The sequence below is a fragment of the Sparus aurata genome, chromosome 16, assembly GCF_900880675.1.
Source record: "Sparus aurata chromosome 16, fSpaAur1.1, whole genome shotgun sequence".
NCBI lineage: Eukaryota > Metazoa > Chordata > Actinopteri > Spariformes > Sparidae > Sparus > Sparus aurata.
Window position 1 is genome coordinate 27,328,471 of NC_044202.1, and position 27,417 is coordinate 27,355,887.

The 27,417-nt window shown below is 38.4% G+C and overlaps 2 protein-coding genes across 4 annotated transcripts in view; both read left to right on the plus strand.

The window, feature by feature from the left end:
- kif6 (kinesin family member 6) overlaps positions 1–16,457 on the plus strand; it is a 116,510-nt gene extending 100,053 nt beyond the window's left edge. For all 3 annotated transcript variants that reach the window (XM_030392254.1, XM_030392255.1, XM_030392253.1), the window contains 6 exons: positions 4,439–4,489; positions 5,598–5,685; positions 5,828–5,963; positions 12,167–12,255; positions 12,990–13,105; positions 15,008–16,457. In XM_030392254.1, the coding sequence (XP_030248114.1) occupies positions 4,439–4,489; positions 5,598–5,685; positions 5,828–5,963; positions 12,167–12,255; positions 12,990–13,105; positions 15,008–15,030 (503 nt within the window). In that variant the 3' untranslated portion in view covers positions 15,031–16,457. The remainder of the gene's footprint in view (positions 1–4,438; positions 4,490–5,597; positions 5,686–5,827; positions 5,964–12,166; positions 12,256–12,989; positions 13,106–15,007) is intronic.
- A 4,806-nt stretch (positions 16,458–21,263) lies between these two features.
- LOC115566173 (potassium channel subfamily K member 16-like) lies at positions 21,264–27,069 on the plus strand. Its single transcript, XM_030391908.1, has 5 exons — positions 21,264–21,476; positions 23,533–23,647; positions 24,873–25,039; positions 25,213–25,381; positions 25,571–27,069. Exons 1-5 carry the CDS (start codon positions 21,264–21,266, stop codon positions 25,777–25,779), a joined length of 873 nt encoding a protein of 290 aa, XP_030247768.1. The 3' UTR covers positions 25,780–27,069.
- The last annotated feature ends 348 nt before the right edge of the window (positions 27,070–27,417 follow it).

The window sequence follows — 27,417 nt, forward strand, 5'->3', positions numbered from 1 at the left end:
GGTTATTTTGTGATTTGTAATATTGGACTATAAAATGATTTGTTTGATTTTACCTGAATATCACTGAATCATTGATTGTGATTGCTTGTGATAAGGTAAGCCTACTAGGCCTATGTGTAAGAATCAGAATGACACTGATGGCCATTAGGGCAACTGCAGACAGCGACCTTGCACAGGAGTGAGCAGCCAGTGGCCAGACAGCATGGATCTGGCATTAGTTGCTTTGTAGCTGGTAAAGTCATTTGCAAACGGCAACCCAGCAAATTTATCAGCCCTGGCACGGCTGGGAGTCTGGATGGATTAGCGACTTCATTGTGGTGTGTTTGGTCGTGTCTTGGCTTGCATTGGCTTTCTGAGGTAACTTAGCCTGCTTCCCTGGAGCTGGTATGGGTTTATGACATTTAAAAAAAAAGTTCTGTTATCTAAGGCCTTAAAAACATCCCCAAAACGTTTTCCAAATGTTGCTTTGAGAATGTTCTTTCTTTGTTAACATATCACATTACAGAAACGTTTTATAAAAAAAAATTCTGTAATCTGAAGCCTGAATAACATCCTGAAAAGATTTTGTGAACATGATAATGTTATTCCTTTGTGAACATGTAATGTTGTGGTAGTTATTTATAAAACAATGTCCCCCAAACATCCTCAGGATGTTGCAGTGAGAATGTTATTCCTTTGTGAACATATCACAATACAGAAATATTTTATAAAAAAAAAATTCTGTAATCTGAGGCCTTAACAACATGCCCAAAAAATCCCCAAAATGTTACAACTAAAACATCCTTCCTTTGTTAACATATCACATTTCAGGAACATTTTAGAATGTTCTTTTCTGTGATCTGAGGTATCAAAGCATTTCCGTGTGTAGCTTTGAGAATGTTTTTCCTTTGTTATCACATGACATCGTGGGAACGTTTAAAAAAAACGTGCTGAAGTCTGAGGCTTTAATAACATCCTGAAAACATTTTCCGCATGTTGCTTTGACAATGTTCTTCCGTTGATATCATGTAACATTGTGGGAATGTTTTAAAGAAGAACATTCTATAATCTGTAACTGAACAACATCACCAAAACATTCCCAGAATGTTGCAGACAAAATGTTCTACCTTTGTTAACATATCACATTACAGGAATGTTGTAGAAAAAATGGTTTGTGAACTGAGGCCTTCATAACACCCTGAAAACATTTTCCAAGTGTTGCTTACAGAATGTGCTTCCTTTGTTATCATACAACATTGTGGGAATGTTTTAAAGAAGAACATTCTATATATGTTTAACTCAGCAACATCACCAAAACATTCTCAGAATGTCGCAGACAAAGTGTTCCACCTTTGTTAACATATCACATTACAGGAATGTTCTATGGAGAATGTTTTGTGATTGTAGGCCTTAATAATACTCTTAAAACATTTTCCAAGTGTTGTTTACAGAATATGCTTCCTTTGTTATCATATAACATTGTGGGACTATGTAACTACATAACAGAGGTGTGAGAAAAAATAAATAAATACAAAATTAAATAAAAATAGAAATAACAATACAAAAAAATAATAAAATACAATTATCAATACGACAAGGTACATCCAACAAGCAAAAAACAAAACAAAAAAACAAAACAAAAGACAAACCACCTACATTAAATTCATCAAAACATTACAACCACTAGGTGGCCAAAATGGCCAATAATAAATAAACAGTAGAGTGTGAGTGGATCACCAAATACACCAGATATAAACAGTAGGTATAGACAGTGGCAGCTTCATTGATAACAAGAGCAGTCCATCTTAAAGTGAGAAGTCAGGGCATGCTTAAACATACCAAGTATTGAAATGGATCTAATATCAACTGGTAAATTATTCCAATCTGCTGGGGCTTTAAACTTAAAAGCATTTTTTCCAATTGTTTTCTTAGCACGAGGGACATAGCAATAGAGCTGAGCAGAGTGCCAAACTTGGTAATTTGAGGTAAAAGGTACAAGATACTGTTGTAAATAAGGAGGATAGTGAAAATAAATACATTTAAATATAAGTTGAAGCCAGTGAATGTGGCTTCTTCCATTTAGAGATGGCCATTTAAAATGAAACTCTCGCCAAACGCAACCAAGGCTTTATTTGTGATTAAATATGAGTCAAACCTTCGTGCAAAAGCATAATTGCGATAAAAGAGGCACTTTTAAGATTTACCATAGTTTCATTTTCGGGCAAGCTCATTTTCAATGGAATGCAGGGGCACTTCTACGCTAGCATCAAAATCGCTATTTTTAAAACACTAAGAAGGCTCGACACAACATGAAACTTTGCTCGTAGTATCACCAGGGTCTCTACACATGAACACAAGCATTGATAACATTGTTTGTGTACACAGAGTTTACTAAAAGGAAGGTTTTTGGACAACTCACTTTAGCAGTAGCATGTCTGGCGCACCGCCGTCATGGCAGACAAAAAGTGTCGTTTCCCAAGTGCGACCTAACAGGAAGGCTTGAGGAGCAGTCCACGATTACTCTCCTGCCTGTTGAGTTTCACTTTAAGTGTATCACACATTGTACAGTGATGAGTGAGAAAAGGACACCCAAGGACAAATCTGCACAGTCTATCATATGCTGTGTTAAGTGGAACAAGGTATGATTTAAATGCATTTAGATAGACAACATCACAATAATCAAGAATCGGAAGTGTAAGTTGAGAGGCAAGTTTCTTACAGACACTGCGTGTAAAGCAATTTCGAGATCGATGTAAAAAAGTTGTTTCCAAAGTTGACTTTGAGTAACACATGATCAATGTGTGATTTGAATGAGACTTCAGAATCATGCAATACACCAAGATATTTAATCTTATCAACTTTGTGCAGAGGAGTGCCGTCATTACAGGTTATAACACAGGAGCCGGGTTTGGATTTGAGTTTCTGTCTGGTACCAAAGATCATAATATTGGACTTTGTTTTGTTGAGCAATAGTTTAATATGTAAAAGCCAATCTTGTAAGATGTTGAAATCAGACTGAAGAGAAGCTTGAATTTGTGGTAGATCAGGATTGGATGTATATATGACAGTGTCATCGGCATAAAGTTGAACACAACAATTATTGAAAATTGATGGTAAATTATTTACATAAATAGAAAAGAGAAGTGGTCCCAGTGTTGAGCCCTGGTACACCTCTTTGTTGGATCAACAAATCAGATTTATTCCCATGTAGGACGACACATTGTTTTCTATTATGCAAGTATGAATTGAACCACAGAACTGCATTTTCAGATGGCCGATAGCATGTAGCTTATCTAAAAGCAGATAGCGATCAGCAAAATCAAAAGAGTTAGTTAAATCAATAAAGATGGCACCTGTGGGATCACCATTATCAGCAGCACAGAACACATCATTGGTGAATTTAAGTAGGGAAGTAGTTGTGGAGATGCTAGACCTGAAGCCAGATTGAAATGGCGATAGGATATTGTTGATACTGAGATAAAGTGAAAGTTGATTATACATACATTTTTAAATTTAGGTAGTTTGATTTTCCACACGCAGTAGACAATTGAGTGATCACTAAAACATTCAGACATAACGCCTGCCCTTACAATTCTATTTGGGTGTGAAATGAGTATCCAGTCAAGCAGAGATTGGGTTCTAGGGGTGATTTGAGTAGGCTCATTAATTAGTTGGGTAACATTTAGACTACTAAGTATATTTTTTTTATTTATCGGATGACTTATCTGACCAGTTTTTGAAGAAATCACCCCGTAAAATGATTTCATTTCTACAGGAAATGGAATTAATGGTTATTAAAGGACTCTGCAGGCGAAGAGGGTTGCCTATATGCTACCAATAGTTAAACATTTATTCACATGAAAGATTACCTTAACAAAAAAACTTTCAAAATGTAGAGGCTCAATTGTGGGTATGACTAATTCAGATAAGAGATCAGAGGAAACATAAATCGCCAAACCTCCCCCCATGGAGCAACTATCAGATCTATGTAGAATATAATTTGTGAGATTTATTTCATTATCTGAGATGTTACTGTTGAGCCATGATTCAGAGAGTGTAATGATGTTAGGCTTATGTAGAACAAACCATGTAAGTCAGTTTTAGGCACTCCTAATATTCAAATGAATCATATTTAATCCTTTAACATCATCCATTGAGGGAGAAAAAATTACCGATGGTACTGTCACTGATCAAACATAGATATGAAAGAAGTTGGATCCAAAACTGCAATACAGGGTTGTAAAGATTCTATGATTCATTAGTTACAATATAACAGATACACAAAACACATAAACACAAGAATAAACACAAAACAACCACACCCTTCAAGAACAACCCATTAGCTCCAGACACCATATTCAAGAGCATTTCCATGAGTAAACCAAACTGTGTAGGTAAAAACCAATCTATTAAACTCACACTCAATGTAACCCTCAGTTTTCCTGTCCTCCTTTCTCAGATGAGTTGAAGAAGCAGTTAGTGATGCAGAGGAAGCAAAGGGCAGCTCATGGTAAGATAAACTGACAATGGATACTCCCACAGCAGAAACTGAACCTTGTGTTTGTTGACGAGAAGCATAACATCCATCTCCACCTACCCACACAACAGCTAAACAATGCATGTACACAAACAATTACATGCATCATATGCAGCGTCTCTGTAAATTGCACACTTGCCTTTTTGTAGAAGTTAGAATGACTGAGAATCCAGGTTTTTATTGAAACTCAAAGTGTCTCTGTTTGCCATCTTTTTTATATGGATCTCTATTCAGAATGGGGCGATAAACACTGTGGACACATTGTAGGTGCTCTTGCACCGTATGTGCAGCAGTGCCCCCTTCAAAGCCTCTGCAGTAGGCCTCACTGCCTGAAAACTTAGTGACCAAAAAGTGGGCCTCACTTCTCTGAGACTTCATTTACCCTTTACTGAATGTTTTGATCAGTGACATAAATGCTTTGATGAGGAAATCTGGTTGTAATGCACACAAACATCTCCCTCTAGTTGAGGCTCTCAAGGCGTTTCTCATTATTTTGAATGCAACATCAGAGAACACTTCACAGCAGCCTGGCTTCTGTTAGCCAGAGTAGGTATTTAAAACAGTGTCTTTGAAAGAAACGCATTTTCATGTACACAACACATGCTTGCTAGCCTGAAAAAAATTTATTTGTGATTTTATCTACAGTACAACTTTCACAGTACGACTGCACTAAAAACATTCCTTTTTAGCTGTGCCTAGTCTGACTGCCAGTCCCTGCTATTATTTTATTATTCAATTTGAGTATTTTTTTATATGTATATCTTGTGATGCTTTTAACACATATATCTTATATTTTATTTATTCTATTTATCATGTTTATTCTTACCTTTTAATGGTTTTAGTCCCTGTGCCATATTAATGTAACTGATCAGTTGTCACAATTTTTATATATTTTTTAAATGTTTTTTAACTTACATTTATTATTTATGTTTTAATTGTGTCCACTTGTGTCTAATGTTTTACTTTAAACTATACCGATTTTGTGGATGCAACTTCCATGGAATGAAATGTGCTATATAAATTATTAAGTTTTGTTTTCTTGCTTGCTTACTTGCTTTTAAAAATTATACCAACTCTACAGGTGTGTTGGGGAATCCCAAGGAAGCTAAGGAGGAGATCGACCCAGTGGAAGAAAACTTGTGCAAACACATAGAACAAGAAAAAAAGTTGTGAGTGTAGTGCTTTTTAATAAATTATTCTACTCAATATTTCTTAGTGTCTCCGAAGACCCAGCTCAGATTGATTAGACACAGCAGACACTGTGTAATGTGGACAGAAGATGAATTTGGTGATGATAATATGTTATGTCAGTTACAAGACCACCATTGGCCGTCTGAAAGTGCTGCGAACAGAGATTGAGCACCTGCAGCTGTTGCTGGAGAGGGCAAAAGTCAAGCTCCAAAAAGACTTCCAGAAGTGGTGGAGCCAGGAGGCTTCCAGTGTACAGGTGACTGACCATACATTAACCACCTATTTACTGTATGAGACAACACCACATAAAGTTTCAGGAAGTATGAAATAATGACAGTACTAGTGTGTCAAAGATATGTTAGTTACATCAGGCAGAACAGGCTTCAGTTTTCTTTTCTTTTTTTCAAATATATGGATGTTTACTTTTGCCTTATATTGGCCTCACGTTAGTGTGTGTGCAAGCTGATTCACATGTGTCTCTGACTTCGGAGGCTTTTATGGCACCAGTGTGACCCTTAGAGCCTCTGTTCCGCATCATGCTGAATGGGCCCTGGTGGGAGGCAAATACATGGAAACACATTTGTAAAGTATTCCATGTGACCCAAACAAGGGCCTGGAGAGCAGCTTAGAGGCAAGACAGCAACAGCATCAAAGACAGTCTCAGAGTCATAACAAGGACAGCATGTTCATTAAGTTTTTCAGCAACACAGTGGGGGAGAAGAAATGAGTCAGTGTTTATTTCAGTCCTAAATAATGACATTGTGTGTGAGCATGAATGCTTAAAGGGGCAATATATAAGAAATAGACTGAATTTTTAATTTAAAACAAAAACACAAAAAAATATATATATATATACTTTGTAACATGTTACACCTAACACTGTATATATACATATATATATATATATAGATATAGATATAGATATATAGATAGATAGATATGTATATTAGGGCTGTCAGGCGATTAAAAAAATTAATCTAATTAATTACAGGATTTGTAATTAATTAATCAAATTAATCGCATTTTAATCTCGTATCTGCTAAAGGTACCCAAATAAAGAATTCGAATGCTAGGACATTACAAAATTGTATTGCATGACTAATCAATTGAATACACTAAGAAGAGAAGATTTGAAATCCACATTTTTATTGGTGAAGTGCGTTTAATAAATGAAATTTAAAAGAAAATGGTCAAGCACATCCCAGCAAACCAATTAGGCCAGGTGCATTATTCAAAAATGCAATACAAATACACTTAAACAGTGTTGGGTATAGTTACTTTAGAAAGTAGTTAATTGGGTTACAACGTTACCATCAATTAAAAGTAATCACTTACGTTACAGCGTTACCTATGAATAAAAGTAACGCATTAGAGTACTCATGCGTTACCAAAAATTAAAAGCTGTTTGCAGCGCCTCGCACATGCTGCAACTTAACTGACAGACACAGCCTCCTTTAAATGCACGAGAGAAGTTGTGACAATGATGAATAACGTCAGTCATCTAGCCTTTTTTGTTTTTTTAAATTTCAAGTGGAATTTTTTGCAGGTCGACAGAAGCTTTTCACCAACGCAGAGTGTGCATTTTACCGTTATGTTGTTCTTGTCCTTTTCGCTGGTGAATTGAAAATAATGCGCGTACTTCCACGATGCAAAAGCTGTCCTCTCTGCCATCTTGCCGGAAAACACTAACACGCTCACACACACACACACACACACAGGTAACGTAGGTCACAGACGCATCACAGCGCTGCGCCTCGGCTGACACATCCGCAGGTGGCACAGTACTGTCTGACAAAAAGCAGGCTGCAGTCGGGATTTTCCTTTCCTTATCTGGAGAAATTCTTAAAATAACGGATTACTTTTTAAAAAAATAACGAAGTTACTGATTGCTTGACGCACGAAACTAATGCGTTACGTTACACGTTACACGAAAAAAAGTAATTAGAGTACTCTAACCACAACACTGCACTTACATAAAATTTAGCGTTTAAATGATAAGTCAAGCTGGAGCAGCTTCGGTGATAGGAGAATTCTTTTTCACAAAAGCTACAAATCACCACGTTCTTGTTGATAGTCCCGTCTTCGCTCTTTTAAATATTTTTTTAGCCTTTTATGGCTTTATTGATAGAACAGCTGAAGATATGACAGGAAACAGGGAGAGAGAGAGGGGGAGTGACACACAGCAAAGGGACCCAGGCCAGGAGTCGAACCCGGGTCCGCTGCAGAGCCTCAGCACATGGGACGCGCGCTACCAACTGAGCTAAACGGCGCCCCAACCGTCTTCGTTCTTTTTATAAAGAAACTTGCCATTCAAAGGCCCTAGCAATGATGTGCTCGCCTCACTCCCCTGAGTCGCGTCCATGTCTGTTGTCACCCTGCTTTGACTAGCGACCCAGGTGGGAAGTTCCTCGGTGCTGGTGCTACCGTGACGTGCCACTGCCAAGTAGCCTACGGGTCATTCAATGGGCCAAATTTAAAATACTCGTGCATTGAATTGCCACTCAGAATCTCATAATTAATTGCGTTAATTTTTATAACGCATTAATTTGCAGTGTAATTATTTAATCTAATTAACGCGTTAAACTGACAGCCCTAATATATATATATATATATATATACACATATATACATACATATATATATATATATATATATATATATATATATGTTCATTTAATGTAAGTTAATCAAGACATTTACAATGGAATGATAATCTTATAGATAGAAACACTAACTCAATGTTCCTCACAGCAGTGGAAGAGAAAGAAATAATTGATAATGTAAATAAATGTAAAGATAAAACATCTACTGATGGCAATAACATTGATATGAAAATTGTGAAAAAGGGATTTCAGAACCGCTAACTTTCATCTGTAATTTATCATTCCAAACCGGCAAATTTCCAAGCAAAATGAAAATGGCTAAAGTTGTACCTCGTATAAATCTGGAGATAGACACCAATTCACAAATTACAGACCCGTCTCATTACTACCACAATTTTCAAAAATTCTAGAAAAAGTATTCAATAATCGATTAGACAAATTCATAGTCAAACATAAATTACTCACTGACAATCAGTACGGATTCAGACCAAACAGTTCAACATCACTGGCATTAATGGAATCATTAGAAGTAATCACTAATGCCATAGAAAATAAACAATATGCAATTGGAATATTCATTGATCTTAAGAAAGCCTTTGACACAATCAATCATGACATATTAATCAATAAACTGGAACGGTACGGGATCAGGGGGATAGTTTTGCACTGGGTTGAGAGTTATTTAAAGGGCCGGAGTCAATTTGTGAAGTTGGGAGACTATAGCTCATCGTGCTTGGACATTGCCTGTGGCGTCCCCCAGGGGTCAGTGCTGGGTCCCAAACTGTTTATTCTATATATAAATGATATATGCAACGTCTCAAATATATTGAAATTGGTACTATTTGCTGATAACACAAACATGTTTTGCTCAGGGAAGAATTTACAGGAGCTTCTGGGGTGTATCACTGAAGAAATGTGTAAATTAAAAAGGTGGTTTGATAGAAACAAATTATCTTTAAATTTAAACAAAACCAAATTCATGTTATTTGGGAACTGTAAAGTGAACACTCAAGCAATAATACAGATAGACGGGGTGGACATTGCAAGGGTACATGAAAATACATTTCTGGGTGTAATTATGGACGAAAAAATAACATGGAAACCTCACATAAAGCATGTTCGAAGCAAACTGTCACGGAGAATCTCAGTACTAAGTAAGACAAAACACTTTCTGGACCACAAATCACTCCACATTCTTTACAATTCACTGATATTACCGTATTTGAGTTACTGTGCAGAGATTTGGGGAAATACTTATAAATCTACTCTACAACCACTGTCGATTCTGCAAAAAAGAGCAATCAGGATAATTCATAACACTGGTTACAGAGAACACACTAACCCCTTATTCTCAAAATCAAAAATACTGAAACTCACTGATCTGGTAAGCTTCCAAACAGCACAAATCATGTATAGAGCAACAGACAACATATTACCAGTAAATATTCAAGCATGTTTTTTTCCGAGAGAAGGGGGATATAATCTGAGGGGGGAACTGAATCTAAAACATCTGTATGCACGCTCAACTTTAAAAACCTTTTGCAATTCAATATGTGGAGTGAAACTGTGGAACAGACTAGCGGAGGAGCTCAGACAATGTCCAACCATGAGCAAATTCAAACAGCGGTACAAACAGATGGTATTTACAAGGTACAGGGAAGGAGAGGGGTATGACAAACACTAGGGTTCTCACATTTTGCCATACTTGTCATTTATTTTATTTTTACACAAGCGGTTATTGTGTTGTTTGTTGGTGATTGTTTTTGTTGAGAGTATTAAAAAAAATAAAATAGTGTAATATATTTTTCACATGTTTGAAATAAATCATTCATTCATTCATTCCTTTGTATCAGTAAAAAGAGATGTTTCAGCTGGGAGATATATGCCAGTTGTTACCGATATTCTTACTTTCATTTTCCTTACCAGAGACAAAAATACAACAGTACATCTTCCGATTTCAAGTTTCTTTATTACTTAGTTAACTGCTTCTAAAAGACACTTCAGTGAAACTTGACATAATCCTAATAAATCAAAGAATTATAGATATCCCATTCTACATGCCATTTTCTCCTGCTACTGACGCCTGACGCTCTCTCTCCTCTGCCATTTATTCTTGTCCCCAGCCCTGGTCAGAGCCACTGTAAATCCCCTTCACACTATATGCCCTGTCTTCAAACTGACTTCTGTCTGTGTATCCAAACTCAGTCCGGTGTCCAGCCGTGTTCACTGGGAGTCTGCTGAACCCGACTGAGATGAGCTCCATCGCTAACCAAGTTGCTAATGGAAGCTAGTCCCTTCAACCAAAGATAGCTACAGCAAATAGTATAGTGAGCAGCAGTTAACAGTTATGTTGCCCCTTATGGTTTTGGAGCTACCTTTGAATTCTTGCCATTTCTTCCATGTTACAAATTGTACAGTATAGAGCAAGACAATGGAGGAAGCTTTGAAACAAATGTGAGCCGAAAATTCCTAAATTACCAAGAACTTGCAGGGAACTAAGTCTCAGACTTGATGGCTGTTTCGTTTGATTTCGTTTTCTTCCACTTTTCCGTAAGGGTCGCTTTTATCCCCCCTTTGTACACGTTTAATAACCTAACCACTAGTGGTGTCAACAATAATCGATTGGGCGATGCATTGCAATGCGGGGCATGCACGATTCAGCATCGATGCGGCAACGTGCCATAATCGATTATGTCACTGTTTATTTTCTGGCCTTGAGTGGACAATAAAGTTGTGAAGTTTCAATTACTTCCAGGGGCACTTCGGGAGCAGCGTTGCAATGACATGTGCAGCCTGTAGCTACATGCTAAGCGGCAGCACTAGCTAGCATAACAACAACAGTAGCCTCTTTCACACTGCCGTTTGCATGCGGGGATCCTGCGCCAATTCTCCGCACCGTCCTCTGTGTGAAAGTTTCAGATGCGGAGAGGGGGGAAATTTCGCTCCAGTGCTGATCCGCCTCTGGAGGTAGTATCAGGGCCACATTATTGGTGAGCCATCCCAGTGTGAACGGATAATCCGGAGGCTGTTTACTAATGGTGATTATGTATAATCATGTAATTTAACATGAAAAACTTAACCTAGTCACTTTCTAGGATGTTTGGTGGGTCAGGATCTAAATCACTACACATTATAACAGCATCTATATGATTATAAACTGTCCGCGGGTTTGGATTAACAGAGGGGAACACCTGGGGAAACAGGAGTGTGATAATACACACATAGCAGCCAATAAAATCTGTTGTTGTATATCTGACTGCTTGTATTGCCTCATGACTGATGAAAAGTTTGCCTTGTTGTGTGCAGTAGAATTTTGATGTATCGCAATGCATCGTAGAATCGAATTGAATCAAATCGTTACCTGGTGAATCATAATTGAATCGAATTGTGAGGGCAGTGCCAATGCACACCCCTACTAACCACAGAGAAGATGTTAAGCAGAACATCTGACCAGCAGACACCACTGGCTCCCACTCTCTGGGTTTGATCTTATGAATGGAGAACGATGTCTCACTCACATCTGAGCGAGGTTTGAGAATTTATCACTTAATGACAAATGGAAAGAAGCGGAAGTCTGACAGACAGGCCTTACTTGTGGAGCTTTGGCTTTGGCAGGAAGCAGGTCATTTTCCTTTCCAACAGCTTTGTTTGACCTTCTATTGCTCTGTTTTTGAAAACAGTACACATGGAGCTGATAAAACTCTGAGAGAGGTTTGATGGACTTACCTGAGGTCTGCTGTTCCCTCTAGTTACATATGGCCACATTGTGTTTCACCATCATCACAATCATTAGCATGTTGTTTTTGCTGTGTGTTCCAGAAATGTTTTAATAACTTCTCATTCACTGTGACTGTAGGAGTCCGAGTTAAAGGCCACAGCCAGATGTCACACAGGGTTGCCAAGAGGATCCATGCAGTCATCTCCACCTGGCAATCCAGGATTTTGGTGAGACACATTTCCTTTGAGTGATGACTTACTGCTTTTTTAATCTGTCCACCAGTCCCTCTAGCAGATATAGATCTACACATAGTAAAAGTTTGCTTGAATGCTGTTAGATACAGTGGTCATGTCACTAGGCATTTTGAATATCTACTGAACAGATTGGTAACATAGCAGCAAGGAGGAAAAACTTCCCCTCATGGACTCATTTCTTGATTAATAGCCAACAACCTGCAGCTCCTTAGTACAACAAGAGTTGTAGAAATCTGCCATGATATACAGTACATGTCCTAGTGAATTGACAAATGCAAACAATACATTAGCATTAGCATAATATTACACATGTTTGCAGTATTGTGGACCTGTAGATATAACAGCTGTGAGGGGTTTTCTCTTCCTCTTATGAACATGGAAATACATTTTTATTTCTTTTAGAAAGTAATGTCTCCAAACTCTATTAACAAATCAAAAAGCTGGAGTCATGCCTGCATGCTGCTACTGAAACTACCTTTTTACAACCACAATAAATACCAATGCATAATATACATATGGTTTATGCCGTCTCAAGCAACCACTTGTAGTACAGACGTTGTTTCATATCGAGGTGCAGTGCACACACACATGCAGTGCAAAGGATTTGCTATCAGTTATAGATATATTAAGTACTTATCTGTGTTACAGATAGTGTTAAGAATTGAACTTGATATTATCATACTAGATTACCCATATGTACATTTCAGGGCCCTGTCAACTACCAAGCTCTCATCTTCCTCTATCCCCTTGACTGGAGACCAACAGGCTGATGCGGACATTCTTGCCTTTGTCAGAGCCAGGCAAAGCCTCTTCAGCAGGATAGGTACAACACACACACACACACACACACAAATACACATGTGTGCACTCAGCTCTAAGATTTCACACAATATGCATCCAACACTGCTCTCTGGTGGTGTGATGCCTTACTACACTTTACTTTACAGCAAAGCTTACAAAACTATATGGCCACAACTGTCTTGTTCAGACCTTTGTAGAGTATGTTGTATGTTATTTAAGATATAACACTTGATAACTAGAATTGCACTTAATGCAGTGCATACCTCTACTAAGGCCCAACAGTCCTTTTTGTACACACTCATAAATACCAGCCTCCTAAATACACCTGGGTTTTGTCTTTAAGATACATTATTCCCAGAGAAATGAATGAACATTTTGAAAAATATGTTATGTTTAAGAAAGTGAGAAAAAAATTCCATGTCTTAATCTGGATTTACACCCCAAATTGTCATGACTGTAGATTCATGTTCCTTGTGTTATGATCAGTTATCATGATTTTGTGTCTTGTGTTTTCTCGTATCTGATTTCCATGTCTTTGTATCGTGTCATGCTGTGTCTTTTATGTTTTGTTTTTCCATGCCCTCATGTGTCCTTTAAGTTCTCCTGTGTATTTTCCTATGTTCTCCCCTCTGTCTCCCTCTGTCTGTTGTATTGTTCCCTTCATGTTTTCTCCTGTGCTCCTCCCCCTCGTTACCACACCTGGCCTCCTCCCTCCTCTCTCTCCTCACCTGTTCCTTGTGTGATCATCAGTGTCTGTGTACTTAGTCTGTGTTTTCCCTTCACTTCTTGTCTGGTCATTGTATGTATTTGTCAGCCTCTGTCTGCGTCCATGCTCCCGTTTGTTCCTTGTTCCCCATGGTATGTGTTTATGAACTTGAGTTTTGCATTTTGCAGTTTTTGATTTGAACTTTGCCTTTGATTTGTACTTTGTCCTTTTGTTCTTGGTTGCTACTTTGCCTCTCGCCCCCGTTTTGTCTGCTTTTGGTTTTTGTGCTCAGCTTTAAAATAAAGCTCGCTTTTTGTTTTTCCCCTGATCTTGCCTCCTGTTTAACTGCGTTTGGGTCCACCTCGTTATCCTTAGTTTATCCCTGTAACCGAAACCTGACACAAACTAATGTAGTCTTGTCTAGCCCAAGACTCATCCTCTATTCATGTTTGTGTAATCTCGCGGACTAACTATCAAAAAACAAACAGACATGGGTGAAAACATAATGCAGGTAAATAACAATGATAGGTTCTCATTCTTTTAATGGAGGATTTCCCCTATAGATAGACACTTTTTCTCCACAGCTAATCATGTTTTGCTTTAACATGGTTATTCTCTCTCTCACTCATACACATGCACACACTCCCCTTTTACCCATGTGAAGCTGCTTACTTTGGCAAACAAGTGCACTTAGCTGTCTTGGGGTGTACCGCATGATATCCAGAACAGCTGAGGTCATTTGAACAGAGATGCGGAATGAGCACAAACAACAACCTAAAAAACAGTTGTTTGCCCTCCAAAATCCATATTTCTTTCTTTCTTTCCTTCTGTCTTTCTCCCCCCAGTCTTTCCTTCCATCCATCCTTAGCCACTCCTAAGATGGAAAGCAGCTGTGTTTTGACAGAAAAGCCCCTCTCCTTGGTTGTTTGGTAACCCCTGCATGGTGCTATTCCTCCTATCAAAATAGCTTCTGAGCCACTAGTGCATGCTAGGAAGTGTAGGGAACCTGGCAAAAAGCAACAGACAGCACAGTTGAGTGGAGGCCATTATTGTAGTTGTCATAGTTTAGGGATTTATGCAATTTAATTTCAAGAATTGTTACGCTGACTTTGTAAGACCAAGAAAAGAACATAGTCTTTCCATATTTTTTACATAGCTTTTGCACTTTTTCTTACTTATTTATCAAATACTTATCGAAATTGCCTTGTGTTTTGTTAGGTATGTCACACCAACATCAGTGACAGCACAACGTTCTGATGAAGCACCCAGGCCATGAAGATATTGTCATCTTGCTGCTTATACAACCCCACACCTGTCAAGTGATTGAATGATCCTCAAACACACATGAGGCATTACTGAGTATAAATGGACAATAAAGATGTGTGAAGACAATTGTTTAAACTGGATCCAAAATGTACTAGATTTGTCATGAAAAGACACCTCTGTCAAACACATGCCACACATCTGTCTGAATTTACATGCATACATACCTGTTGATCTTTTGGGGATGAGGTCAGTGTTATATATTGGGCCCCCGTGAAATCCCCACCCCCTCCGGCTATTTGATCTGGACAAATGTCTCAAGATATCAGAGGAAGGAGCGGACAATAGGAAACCAGTCAGCTCCAGTGTGTTTGACTTGATGTGTCATGACTTTTTAAATGGTCACACGAAGTGTCGATATGCACAATGATGCATACCATATATCTGTCTGGTTTGATTTGATTTGAAGTGTAACACATTTTGTCTAAAATGTTGTAAATAGAAATATGTACTCTAGTTAACCTAATAATTTCTGACATTATGTAAAATAAATAGTGTTGCTGTTATCTGTACAAAGCATAGAATCAAACAATAAAGCTGAAATATAATTTCTGCTACTAGGAGTCCCAATCAAAACAAAAGATATAGAAAGCAACCACTATTGGTAATAAAAATATTTTTGACATGCCTCAGGCAGAAATGCTCAGAGATTAGGTTATGTATTCAACCAGTAGGTGACAAAATGAAACGCTTATCTGCTATATTAAAATTATGGATTTCTCTGATTTGAACATTGTTGGAAACATTTGGGATAATGTAAAAACACAACTCAGTTTTAGACATTTTAATGTAGAAATCTTATATCTTCAATGTGTATCACTGTAGTACTTTGCAGTTACTAGCCTAAGTAGTTTATGTGATACTCTGCCAGTGAAGTTGGCGCTGAAAAACACATACTGTAGTATCAGGCTTTTGGTCTCCTGTTACAGCCTATCTGTTCTGTTCTCTGTGTCACCACTTTACATTTCAGTGAACATCCTGGAGTATGAAATAGCTTTAGCTAATTTTTTTCTTATCACTAATGCTACATCCCTTTTTCATAGCTCTTCCTTTACAGTTAGTTCTCTGCTGATGCTAATTATCATCGACGGAATTATCAATACAAATAACTCAACAAATTTGAGTTATTTGTATTGTATTTGAGTATTATTTAGTAGTATTGTTTTTTTTACTGCTACTCCACTACATCGCAGATTCAAATATTGCACATTTTACTCCACTACATTATTCTGGCAGCTTGAGGTACTAGTTATTTTCCAAGACACAATTTTCATTCCCCACTTGTTCAGTGAAAACCATGTTTCATGTAAATTTTGAATGTTTCGGATAAACTGAGGGATGAATTCAAATGGGCTTCATAGCTTTTTTGTGCTCTGATCACTCAAATCACTTTTAAGCACAAGTCCGCATTCACCCATTCTTACACACATTTCATACACTGGTGGCAGAGACTACCATACAAGGCGCCACATGCTCACTGGGAGCAATAACTATTCTTACACACTCACATGTAATAGCTACCTGGAGCAATTTGGGGTGCCGTTTCTTGCTTAAGGATACTTCTGGTTAGTGGAGGACCACTCTACCCCCTGAGCCACAACTACTCTAACTAATTCTCCTACTTCTTCAGCTCAACAAACTATTTAAAAACCCTCTTGGATTGCATGAAATGCATCACAACAATGCTGAAAACATGCTGTTATTCTGACACCATGAAAAATTGACTTTGTGGTTCTCACAGGGCAGCGACAAACATATGATGATCTTGAATAGGATGTGTGTGTTGCTGTAGGTTAAATTACCCAAAAGTGTATAAAAGTGACACTCTCGCCAGAAAGCAATCGAGGCTTTATTTGTGATTGAATATGAGTCAAACCTTCGTGTAAAAGCATAATTGCGACGAAAGAGGCACTTTTAAGATTTACCGTAGTTTTCGTTTTCGGGCAAACTCATTTTCAATGGAGTGCAGGGGCACTCTGACGCTAGCATCAAAATCGCTATTTTTAAAACACTAAGAAGGCTCCACACAACATGAAACTTTGCTCATAGTATCACCAGGGTCTCTACACATGAACACGACCTAACAGGCAGGAGAGTTTTTGTGGACCGCTCCTCAAGCCTTATGTCGCACTCAGGGATTGACACTTTTTTGTCTGCCATGACGGCGGCACGCCGGACATGCTACTGCTAACATAGGTTGTCCAAAAACCTTCTTTTTAGCAAACTCTGTGTACACAAACAATGTTCTCAGTGCTTGTGTTCATGTGTAGAGACCCTGACCCTGGTCAAGCAAAGTTTCATGTTGTGTCAAACCTTCTTAGTGTTTTAAAAATAGCGATTTTGATACTAGCGTCAGCGTGCCCCAGCACTCCATTGAAAATTAGCTTGCCCGAAAACGAAACTATGGTAAATCTTAAAAGTGCCTCTTTCGTCGCAATTATGCATTTACACGAAGGTCTGACTCATATTCAATCACAAATAAAGCCATGGTTGCTTTCTGGTGAGAGTTTTTTAAGTATTTCAAATTAACTACATTTTAAACAACTACATCAGTGAAATGCAACATATGCATTCATGCAGCATTAGTAATAATCCAAAATCGTTGGATATGATAGTAAAAGACTAATTGAAGACTTGATTGTAGTCAAGTATATTCAGTACGATATTTGTAATTTTAGTAAGGTAAAGGACTTCAATACTTCTAATACTAAAATGGACTTGCCTATCTGATTCTGTACAAACCTCAGCCATGAAGCTTAAAAGTATGATTTTGACTGAATTTTTGGCTGGGTCATCAATAATTCTGTAAAAGAAGTTAATTAGCAGTTACATTAATTACAGATTACACCAATACTGGTACACTTGAAATTAAGCTTTTGTTACATTGTCAAGCTTGTATTGAGTTGACTGGGGCTCTGAGCTCTCCTTTAAATATAAAACCGTATACTCAAACATTTTACAGTAAATGAGATGTTATAAGATTCTTACAAGCAAAATCAATTAATGTGCAACTAATTTACTAATGGATTAGGTGGTCCTTAAACTGTTTATCCGTACACACTGCTTTTCCAGGACACAGGGAGGCGGACCTTGTTCCAGCATGCACTGCATATAATTCATGGAAACACCCTGCACAGACTAGAGTCTATATAAGCCTCCAGTCTGTGCAGGGCTTCCTCAAGATGCAGTATTTGAAATTCAAATTGTGTTACAACCATTTCTTTGCATGCAGTATTGATTATTGGTCATTAAACGGAATGATCATATAGATGCTTACAGTCAACTATGGTCACATTTAAATGTGAAAGTTCAGTGAGGATAATAATGCTTCAGCTCAGAGAAATTAAATTGATCATTGAATCAGCCGATTCTTTGAATGGTCGACAACTGCAAAAAAAGTCTGAAATGTGGAAATGTACATGTAATGTTCAGACAGTCAATGGGTTTTATCTGACTGCCCCAGTGTTCCTGACTTTAATTGACATTACGACAGCTGGAGCCTTCACTACACACCTAAACAGACTAAAGTCAACCTGTAAACACTGGAAGGACCTGTTTGCATGGCTTTGCGTTGATTTGTTTGGCATATGACAAGCAGCTGCACAATTTGCATTCAGGCAAGAGTTGCCTTGGAGAAAGAGTCTTCTTTGGTCAAGTCATGTTATCTGTTATCTTCATCATCAGTGGCTTTCTTAATGCTATGACTCTATTTAAAATGTATTTTTATTTACAATACTTATACAGAAACTGGCACAAATTATATAGAGATCACATTTTTACCTCAACCTATCAGCAGTTAACTGCTGAACTACTATTATAACTACATTTTAATTTATATCAAAAAGCAATGTTGTGGAATGGTAAATTACATGTCATTAAGCTTCATTTTACTATAGCATTTTTTTGTGCATTTAACTACTGATACTACAAACTATTTGGGGCCATTAAAGGAAAACTTGAATGTATAAGGTGTGACCTAGTCATCACATAATAACAAATGTTCAGAAAAGTTGTTGCATACTACCTTGGAAACTCAGGTAACTCCTTTATGATGTAGCCCCCAACTTTATAATGAACCGTGGGGTATTTTATATTTTTGTTCATGCGTGACCCGTGAACAAGTGGGTACTTTTTGAAATTATCTCTACAGTACTAATTTTCTGTATTTCAACTTCTTCCAGAATTAAGTAATGGATAGCTTGGATAGCTTTGCTTTCAAAGTAGCTTATCCGACACTGCAGATTAGCTATTGATGTTTTACAGCAATTCCACAATCCGGCATATACAGTACAGTATATCATACTATTCTTAAATTTCAAGTGTGTAACCCACTGGAGTCTAGGTTGATTACAGTTCTTTTAAACCTGTGTAAGCCATCTCAGTAAGTTTTGACCTGTCTGTTACGACTGGCTCAAGAGCCTGAACATAAATAGGGACATGACACTTGGTAAGATGTCAAGGAATATAGCATTTATTTACAAAAAGAGCAAAAAACAAATTAAACAAAAGCAGGGTCTTGTATGAGGGAGTTGAGAGAGTTTGGGCTGAGTACACACAAGCAAACAATAACAGCACACAGAATGACACATAACACCCTTTTGCCTAAGATGACAGCCATGCTGGTGGCATCCTTAGGTACACATGAGAGGGCACAGGCCACAACATTGTCATGCCCCTTTTTGTGACGTGTTTTTACATTTAAGTTCTGGGCCATAAACGCCCAACACTTAAACCATTGATCACCATTACATATACAATTTCGGAGGACAGTAAAAACTTTTGTCGCCTGTGGAGGCAAGCCAAGATTAAGCAAAGATATATTGAGGGTCTAGAGCAGGGCAAGGGCTTTTTTTTCTCCATTGTGCTGTATTTACTTTGGGTTGCAGAGAACATGGAAAAGTAACACACTGGCCAACCAATTCATTAGGAATCTTCCTGTAGCAGTACAGCACCAGCTACAGTATCACTCGTGCCAACTTCCAGCTTAAATGATCCTGCAAAGTTTGGAGTGAAGAGGAGCTTTTACAATCTGAAAGGCCTGCTCACACTTTGATTCTCAGACCAAACTCTCAGAAGTTGATCCAATGGGACGGTTAAGGTCAGGGCGAGAAAACAATGCGGCTGCTACTTATATTACTAATAATTACTGCAACACTGGCAACATATATAACATCATCGTCTCTGATATTTTTAGCTGTAGTTGTTGACGTCTTCTATAAAGTGGATGCTTCCTTACATCCTTTCAGGGATTAGTAACATGCCAGCTTTATTAACATCAAAACCATAGAGCTCCACTAGGCTGTCTAATGACACTCCTCTCAACTCTCTGGTTAATGGCTCCCACAGGTAGTGCTCTCTACACCTCTCTGAAATGTCATCTCCTTCCCCTCATGTGACCATAAATAAGCTTGACTCTTAAATGCTGGCCAAATTCCTGATGATTTTTTCACCAGACAAATTGTCCATACTTATAGTCAATTTATGTCTTGACTTTACTCAAGCTGTAGCACCAGTCATTATTATTTCAACAGTAATTTCCACCAAATGCGTCAGTTCAGGAATCCAAAAATGAGTGGTTTGTCTCTTGTTAAATTAGTATCCACAATTGAGACTCCTATTGAAAGGCACTCCGACATACAACCGCAGGTAAAATATTAACTTTTGCCCTGCTGACGAGATGCTGCCAGCGCTTCCTTATTAGTGGAAACAGTTTAAAGTGTGTGTGTGTGTGTGTGTGTGTGTGTGTGTGTGTCCAGATGTCACGCTAATGGACAGGAGGAGTTTGATCCATACCAAAGCGGCCCATAAGTCAACACCCATCATCTGTGGTACTCTGACCAGTCAGGATAACAGCTTTCGGTTGAGATGTTTTCCTTTTTGGATGGTTATCCTAGCAGAGTGTTCACCATTATTAGCGTTATTAAACAGCCGTTCTTGATGTTAAATGTATTTTTGTCACACTTTTGAGAATTTCCGGTTCCCTCTTTCGGAGAAGAATGCCACAGTCTACACTTATGGAAATTGTCTTTGGGGAACTACCCTTGAGATCTGTGTACATCATCAAGACATTGATCGTCAGTCTGTTCTGAAGCCATTAACCAGTTTTCTGAGTTTGAGTATCAGTTAATTGTGTCTGTTCTGGAGGGGGTTGATGGCGAGGTTCCAGTTGGTCCCGATCAAAGTGAGCTGGACAGTAGTGTTGACTCTGGCCCACTTCACATACCTGCTGTTTGGGGCCACCATCTTCCAGATGCTGGAGCGAGAGGCTGAGAGCAATAACCGAAACCACTTCCAACTGGAGAAACTGCATTTCTTGGCTAATTATACCTGCCTGGACGGAGCAGCCTTGGAGAAGTTTGTTCAGGTTTAATGTTCACTTTCTTTACAGTTCTTTGAGGAATCCATGATTCAAAAGGGCAATGGAGAGTTCTTGAAGAGTAACAGCAGAAAGACTCATCTGTATTTTGTCATATCAGGCCAAAATCTTCTTTTCATATGCAAAATGGTAAGATTAGTTGTTTACATTGTTTTTATCAAAGACGTGGTCAATGACAATGGCCGTTTGTTAAATACAAGTGTGTGTATATATACAAATATGTGTTTACAAAACAGATTAAAAAGGGTTATCATCGAGTGACAGAGAAATTGGAAGATCAATTTTATGATGAGGTTAGGTACATGCAATAAATGATGTAACAGTAACCTGACCTAATAAATCAATTAGTCTGTCTCAATACTAAATATTAACTGAAGTGATTAGTGGAGCATTGTTGAGAGGAATCCGTGTACCCTTCGTTCTGTGGTTTTTCCGTTTCAAAACCAAATTAAAATAACAGAAAAACAACTTTGTTTTTCTGTTATTTTGTTTTAAAACCAGAGCGGAAAAACGGATAAACAGAATAACACAAAATCACACATTTTGTAGCTGTTATTCTGTTTTAAAACAAAAAGGGGAAAGGGAAAACGGAAAAACAACGGATTTAAATCGGCATCAATTTTGCTTTTTTTTCCCTCAACACAAATAAGGAAGTAGAACTGCCAAGATCACCAAGACTTCACTACAAGTAATGGCCGCACTTATGGCCTTATGCAGATCTAATCTGCGAACTTTTTGAGAATGGGGAGACACATTCAGAGATAAGAGATGTCCTGCAGCTCGAAGGTGCCTCGCAATGCTCCATAATGAGCATTAGGAGGTTTTGCATGGAGCACAACCTTCGCCGTAGAAGTGCTGTTTCAGACGCCGATCTGGAAACGGCTGTGATTACTTCTAAACAGGGTAGGCTATGTGTATATGTAGCCTATACTGATAAAATATTGATTGACATTCTGCTCCGGAACATTAGCTCGTCCGGTCCACCCCAGTCTCAGGAGAGAAAGAAGGAGAGACGGAGCAGCTCCAACATTTTAAGTGCAGGATGGGAGGGGGAAAAAAAAAATCGGAAAAAAGATTTTAAAAAATAAAAATCACGAAAATTCCCCCCATGTCGAAATGCAAGTGGTTGGACTGTTATAACACACAAACAAATCATCCTTCTGGCGACTTTTTTTTTTTTTTTTTGTCAAAAGCGACTACCGACAAATCTAGCGACTTTTACTGGTGTTATTGGAGACTTTTTTGGAGACTCTGACTTGAAAGCATGTATCACTCTGCAGTTACTGTGCTCAAAGAGCAGCGGGTGCTGCCGTGAGTCCCTCCCCCGTCCAAAAGCACTCACAGGCGGTCAGTCTCTCAGTACCTCGTGCAGCAGTCCAGTCAGAGCAGAGAGGAGACACACACCACTCCGCCTCCAGGCTGCAAATGAATCGCGGATGCGCATGGCCGCCGCAGCTCCGGCGTACAGAGCGGGGTGTAAATGTACCATTTATTACCAAATAATAGCCGGGTTTCAATTAACCGCAGGGTCCCTTTAACGCAGGGTGCAGGTGTATATTTTGATAAATAACAGCAGGGGAAACACCTGGGAAACACCCCGACGTCATCATCATGACGTCTACCGTCACGTCTCTTTAGGAGCGGCAGCGCAGCTTTCTGTGTGAATTACATGAATTACAATTACTGCGCTGCCGCTCCTAAATCCGAATTTTCCAAATATCACAATAACAAACAGTAAAAATCTAAAAACGTAATTTTCACGTTATTCTGTTTTTGTTTTAAAACAGAATAACAGCTACAAAATGTGTGATTTTGTGTTATTCTGTTTTTCCGTGTTTCCGTTCTGGTTTTAAAACAAAAAAAAAACAGAAAAACAAAGTTGTTTTTCTGTTATTTTAATTTGGTTTTGAAATAGAAAAACCAAAGAAGGAAGGGTACACGGATTGAGACGAATAGGTCAATTTCCCTTTTTAAAGTTGTAATGTAAAAGCAGTTGAGTGGGACATATAGAGATTGTAATCAACTCTCGTGTGTGTGTTTGCAGGTAATTTTGGATGCCTGGGAAAATGGAGTGCATCCCTCTGGCAACTCAACAAACCCCAGTAACTGGGATTTCTGCAGCTCCTTCTTTTTCGCTGGCACAGTGGTCACAACTATAGGTGAGCAGTATTTAATCTTTGAAGGATGTGTCTTCCTTGTATTTGTTTTGTGGTGCCACTCCAAAGTCATGTATTCCAACTGCTGAGTACCTTAAGGTATTACACACAAATCTTAAGGTCAAAATTGACTCTTGACTCTGATTCTGACCATGTTATGATAACATTATGGCCAAGTGGCCTTCATCTGAACATGGAAGAAAATTGATCATGATATATACATATGTTGGCAAGTGTTGGCTGTGGTGGGAATTCTTAATTAGGAGTGAACAAATAAAAAATGAATCACAAAAGGTTGTTTTTGTGCAATTTTAGCAAAGCAGTATAATAAAAGTGTAGAATAAACTGAGTCAACCATTTTCAGCTGAAAGGCCATCCCCACACCAGGCAATCTGGGTGAGACTGACAATGAGTTTCAGACAAAGTCACAGTCACACTACATTGAGATACATTGAGAAAGGGAGATTTCACAAAACAATATCCGGAAGGCCAGACGGCCTTGGATGTACCCACAACACCGGACAAGCAACCATGAAGCACAGAGTGTTATTGAGCATTCACAAATCAGCAAGGTAGCTGCTCAAAGTAAGTCAAAACCAGTTCACACTTAGGCCAGGTCATAGGTCACAGTGCTTAAAGAAGTGCAATAAGACATGAGGTTATAGGTCAATATGTGAAATATAACAGTGCAAGGCAATGAAAGATAACAACAATATGTGTGGTTAAATGTAAATATTACATTTTGCCACTACATTGGCAGGTGACTGAAATGCAACACAATTTCACGGTTCAAACTGAGCTTACATGATCTGTAATATACATTCTATGTTTCCATATTTTGATATTTTGAAGCTTCAAAATATCCAAAATATAGAATATTAGAATTTGACTGATTTATTTGTTGGCAGATCTAACAAATATGTTGGTTTAGGGATATATGAAAATGTATTTTTTAGAGATTTTAATGCAGTGAAAGATGTTCTGATTAATGTACAGTTATTAAGTTCCTAGTGATGTCTAGTGTGTATGTCTGCTGATCGATATCGCTATCAGATTTTTAAGAAAGGCTCATTAGCATGTTGGTTTACATGGCCAATAAATTGGAGAAATTGAGATTTGTCAACTTTGTCTTTAAGATTTGTGTGTATGCTAACTCTATAACTTTAGGTGTTCCGAAGTTGGAACTATAGGTGAGAATCTTTGCTTATTTTCAACTCTTGTTTGGCAGGCTATGGAAACCTCTCCCCCAGCACTGTGTCCGGTCAGGTGTTTTGTGTGTTTTACGCATTGTGTGGGATCCCACTGAACGTGGCCTTCCTTAAACAGCTGGGGAAGTGTCTCACCATCTACCTTGGTCGACTGGAGAAAGGAATGGTCTCAGTTTTTCCAAAAAAGGTATTAATTAATTTAGCCACAAAATGTATGTTTTTTGGTTCCTGTTTCTGACAGAAACAACTTATATATGGTTTCTAGATATGTGTATGGTTACTTTACTATAGTGATCGAAAACAACAACGCTGCCATGCCTATGGATGTTACCTCAATCTAGTTTTTCTGTTGTTTCCTAGCAAATCATTGAGGCTCTGGCAGTGAGCTTGTTCTTCATCACAGGCAGCTTGTTGTTTCTGGTCATCCCTCCTCTGCTCTTCAGCTACGTTGAGGGCTGGACGTTTGGTGAGGGCTTCTATTTCGCCTTCATTACCCTCAGCACCATTGGTTTTGGAGATTACGTGGTGGGTGAGTAGAGAGAGCAAACAGGCACTGATATGGTGGAAAGACCTTTTAATCCTTTAATAAAATTATTATATTATAATATTAAATATCTAATGTATAAAGCAATGAAATAAGAGTCAGCATTTGTGTGTCTCTTTTACATATTGACTCAATGTTTCAGATGTTCTAACAAGGTAACACTGATAATTCTAGGGACCGACCCAGGCAAGGAGTACATCTCTCTGTATCGCAGTCTTGCAGGTATATGGATCATCTTCGCCTTGGCATGGCTCGCTCTCACCCTCAACATGGCAGGCAGAATAATGGAGTATTTGATTGGCCTGACTCATCCAGGCTTTAAGAAACAAGAGGTGGAAGAGGACGTGTCATCCAGTAAACCCGAGGACACGTCAAAGATCTGACAATGAACTGTAGATGGGACTATCAACATGTAATGTTCGCGTAGAAGCTCACGTAGATTTCTGTACATAATACACAACCCGGGCCAAAAAAATAGTCACACAATCTAATATGTCCTTTGACCACCTAGATTTAATTACAGGTTGCATTCGCTGTGGTATCATTTTGATAAGCTTATGCAATGTCACAATATTCATTTCCATCCAGAGTTGCATTAACTTTTCCCCAAGATCTTATATTGATGATGGGAGAGTCAGGCTGCTGAGTAAAGTCTTCTCCAGCACATCCCAAAGATGCTCAAAGGGGTTAAGGTCTGGACTCTGTTGTGGCCAATCCATGTGGGAAAATGCTGTCTCATGCTCCCCGAACCACTTTTTCACAAATTGAGCCCGGAGAATCATGGCATGGTCATCTTGGTACATGCCCGTGCCATCAGGGAAGAACAAATCCCTTGATGGAAACACCTGGTCATTCAGTATAATCAGGTAGTCAGCCAACCTCAATTTTTGGACACACTACATTGCTGTACCTAGACCTGACCAACTGAACCAACCCCAGATCATAACATTGTATAGTAGGCACTAGGCATGATGTATGCATCACTTCATCCACCTCTTTTCTTACCCTGATGTGCCCATCACTCTGCAACAGGGTAAATCTGGACTCATCGTTAGACCTTTTTCCATTGCTCCAGAGTCCAGTCTTTATGGTCTCTAGCAAATTTATTTTCCAGTCAGCCTCAGTGAAGTATTTTTTCTGACCAGGCAGTGTGTGAACAAATGTAGCCGCTATCAATCTGTTAGCCAAAAAACTTATTTTGTAAGATATTTGCCCAAGTGTATTTGTTCCTTTGTTAAAAGCTTAAATTTATGATTATGTTTCATCTTATTGAGAAGTTGTTTGATATATATCATACAATAGGCTGGACAAACGTTTAAGGTTTCATTTGATGATTCTACCCCAATTAAGTCAAAGCATTGGTACAGTTGACCGTTGGCCTATATTTATATAATCTTGTTTTTTAAAGAGCTACCCAGAGAATATTTTTTAAAGAGCAATCAGACTCATTTAGATAGTGACTTACCTACAGACCATGTAGTATAGGAGTAACCCTATGGAATGAGTGATGATGTGATTAATCCCAGTTTTGAATCAGATTAGCCAATTAGAGACAAGAATGTAACATATTCATATTCATTTTTTAAACATACTTTGGATTTGGTGAACAATGTTATCATGCAAAAACATTTATAACAAGGAGAATAGTACCACAATGACAAGTACAGACAGTGACGATGCATGGATCATGATTGTAAACAAATTGAATACCAGATTGTTCCTGTTTGCACTCCATACAAATCAATAAAACAAATTGTGTTTGTTACACACGTTTCCATAACATGAATTATAACCTGTGGTCCACACTGCCTGCTGCAGTGGAGTGTGTGGTGGCTGTATTGCTGAGCTGCTGCGTCTCACTTGCCTGTGTGTCCATACAGGCAGCCTTCCTGCTGCCCCTCCTATCTTTTTGCATGGAGTTTGCCTTTGATAATTATCAATAAATATAATGACATGATCTTTACCATCGTTGAAAGAGCAAGAGAGCATGAGAGAGAAAGAAAGGGAATGAGAGAAAGAAA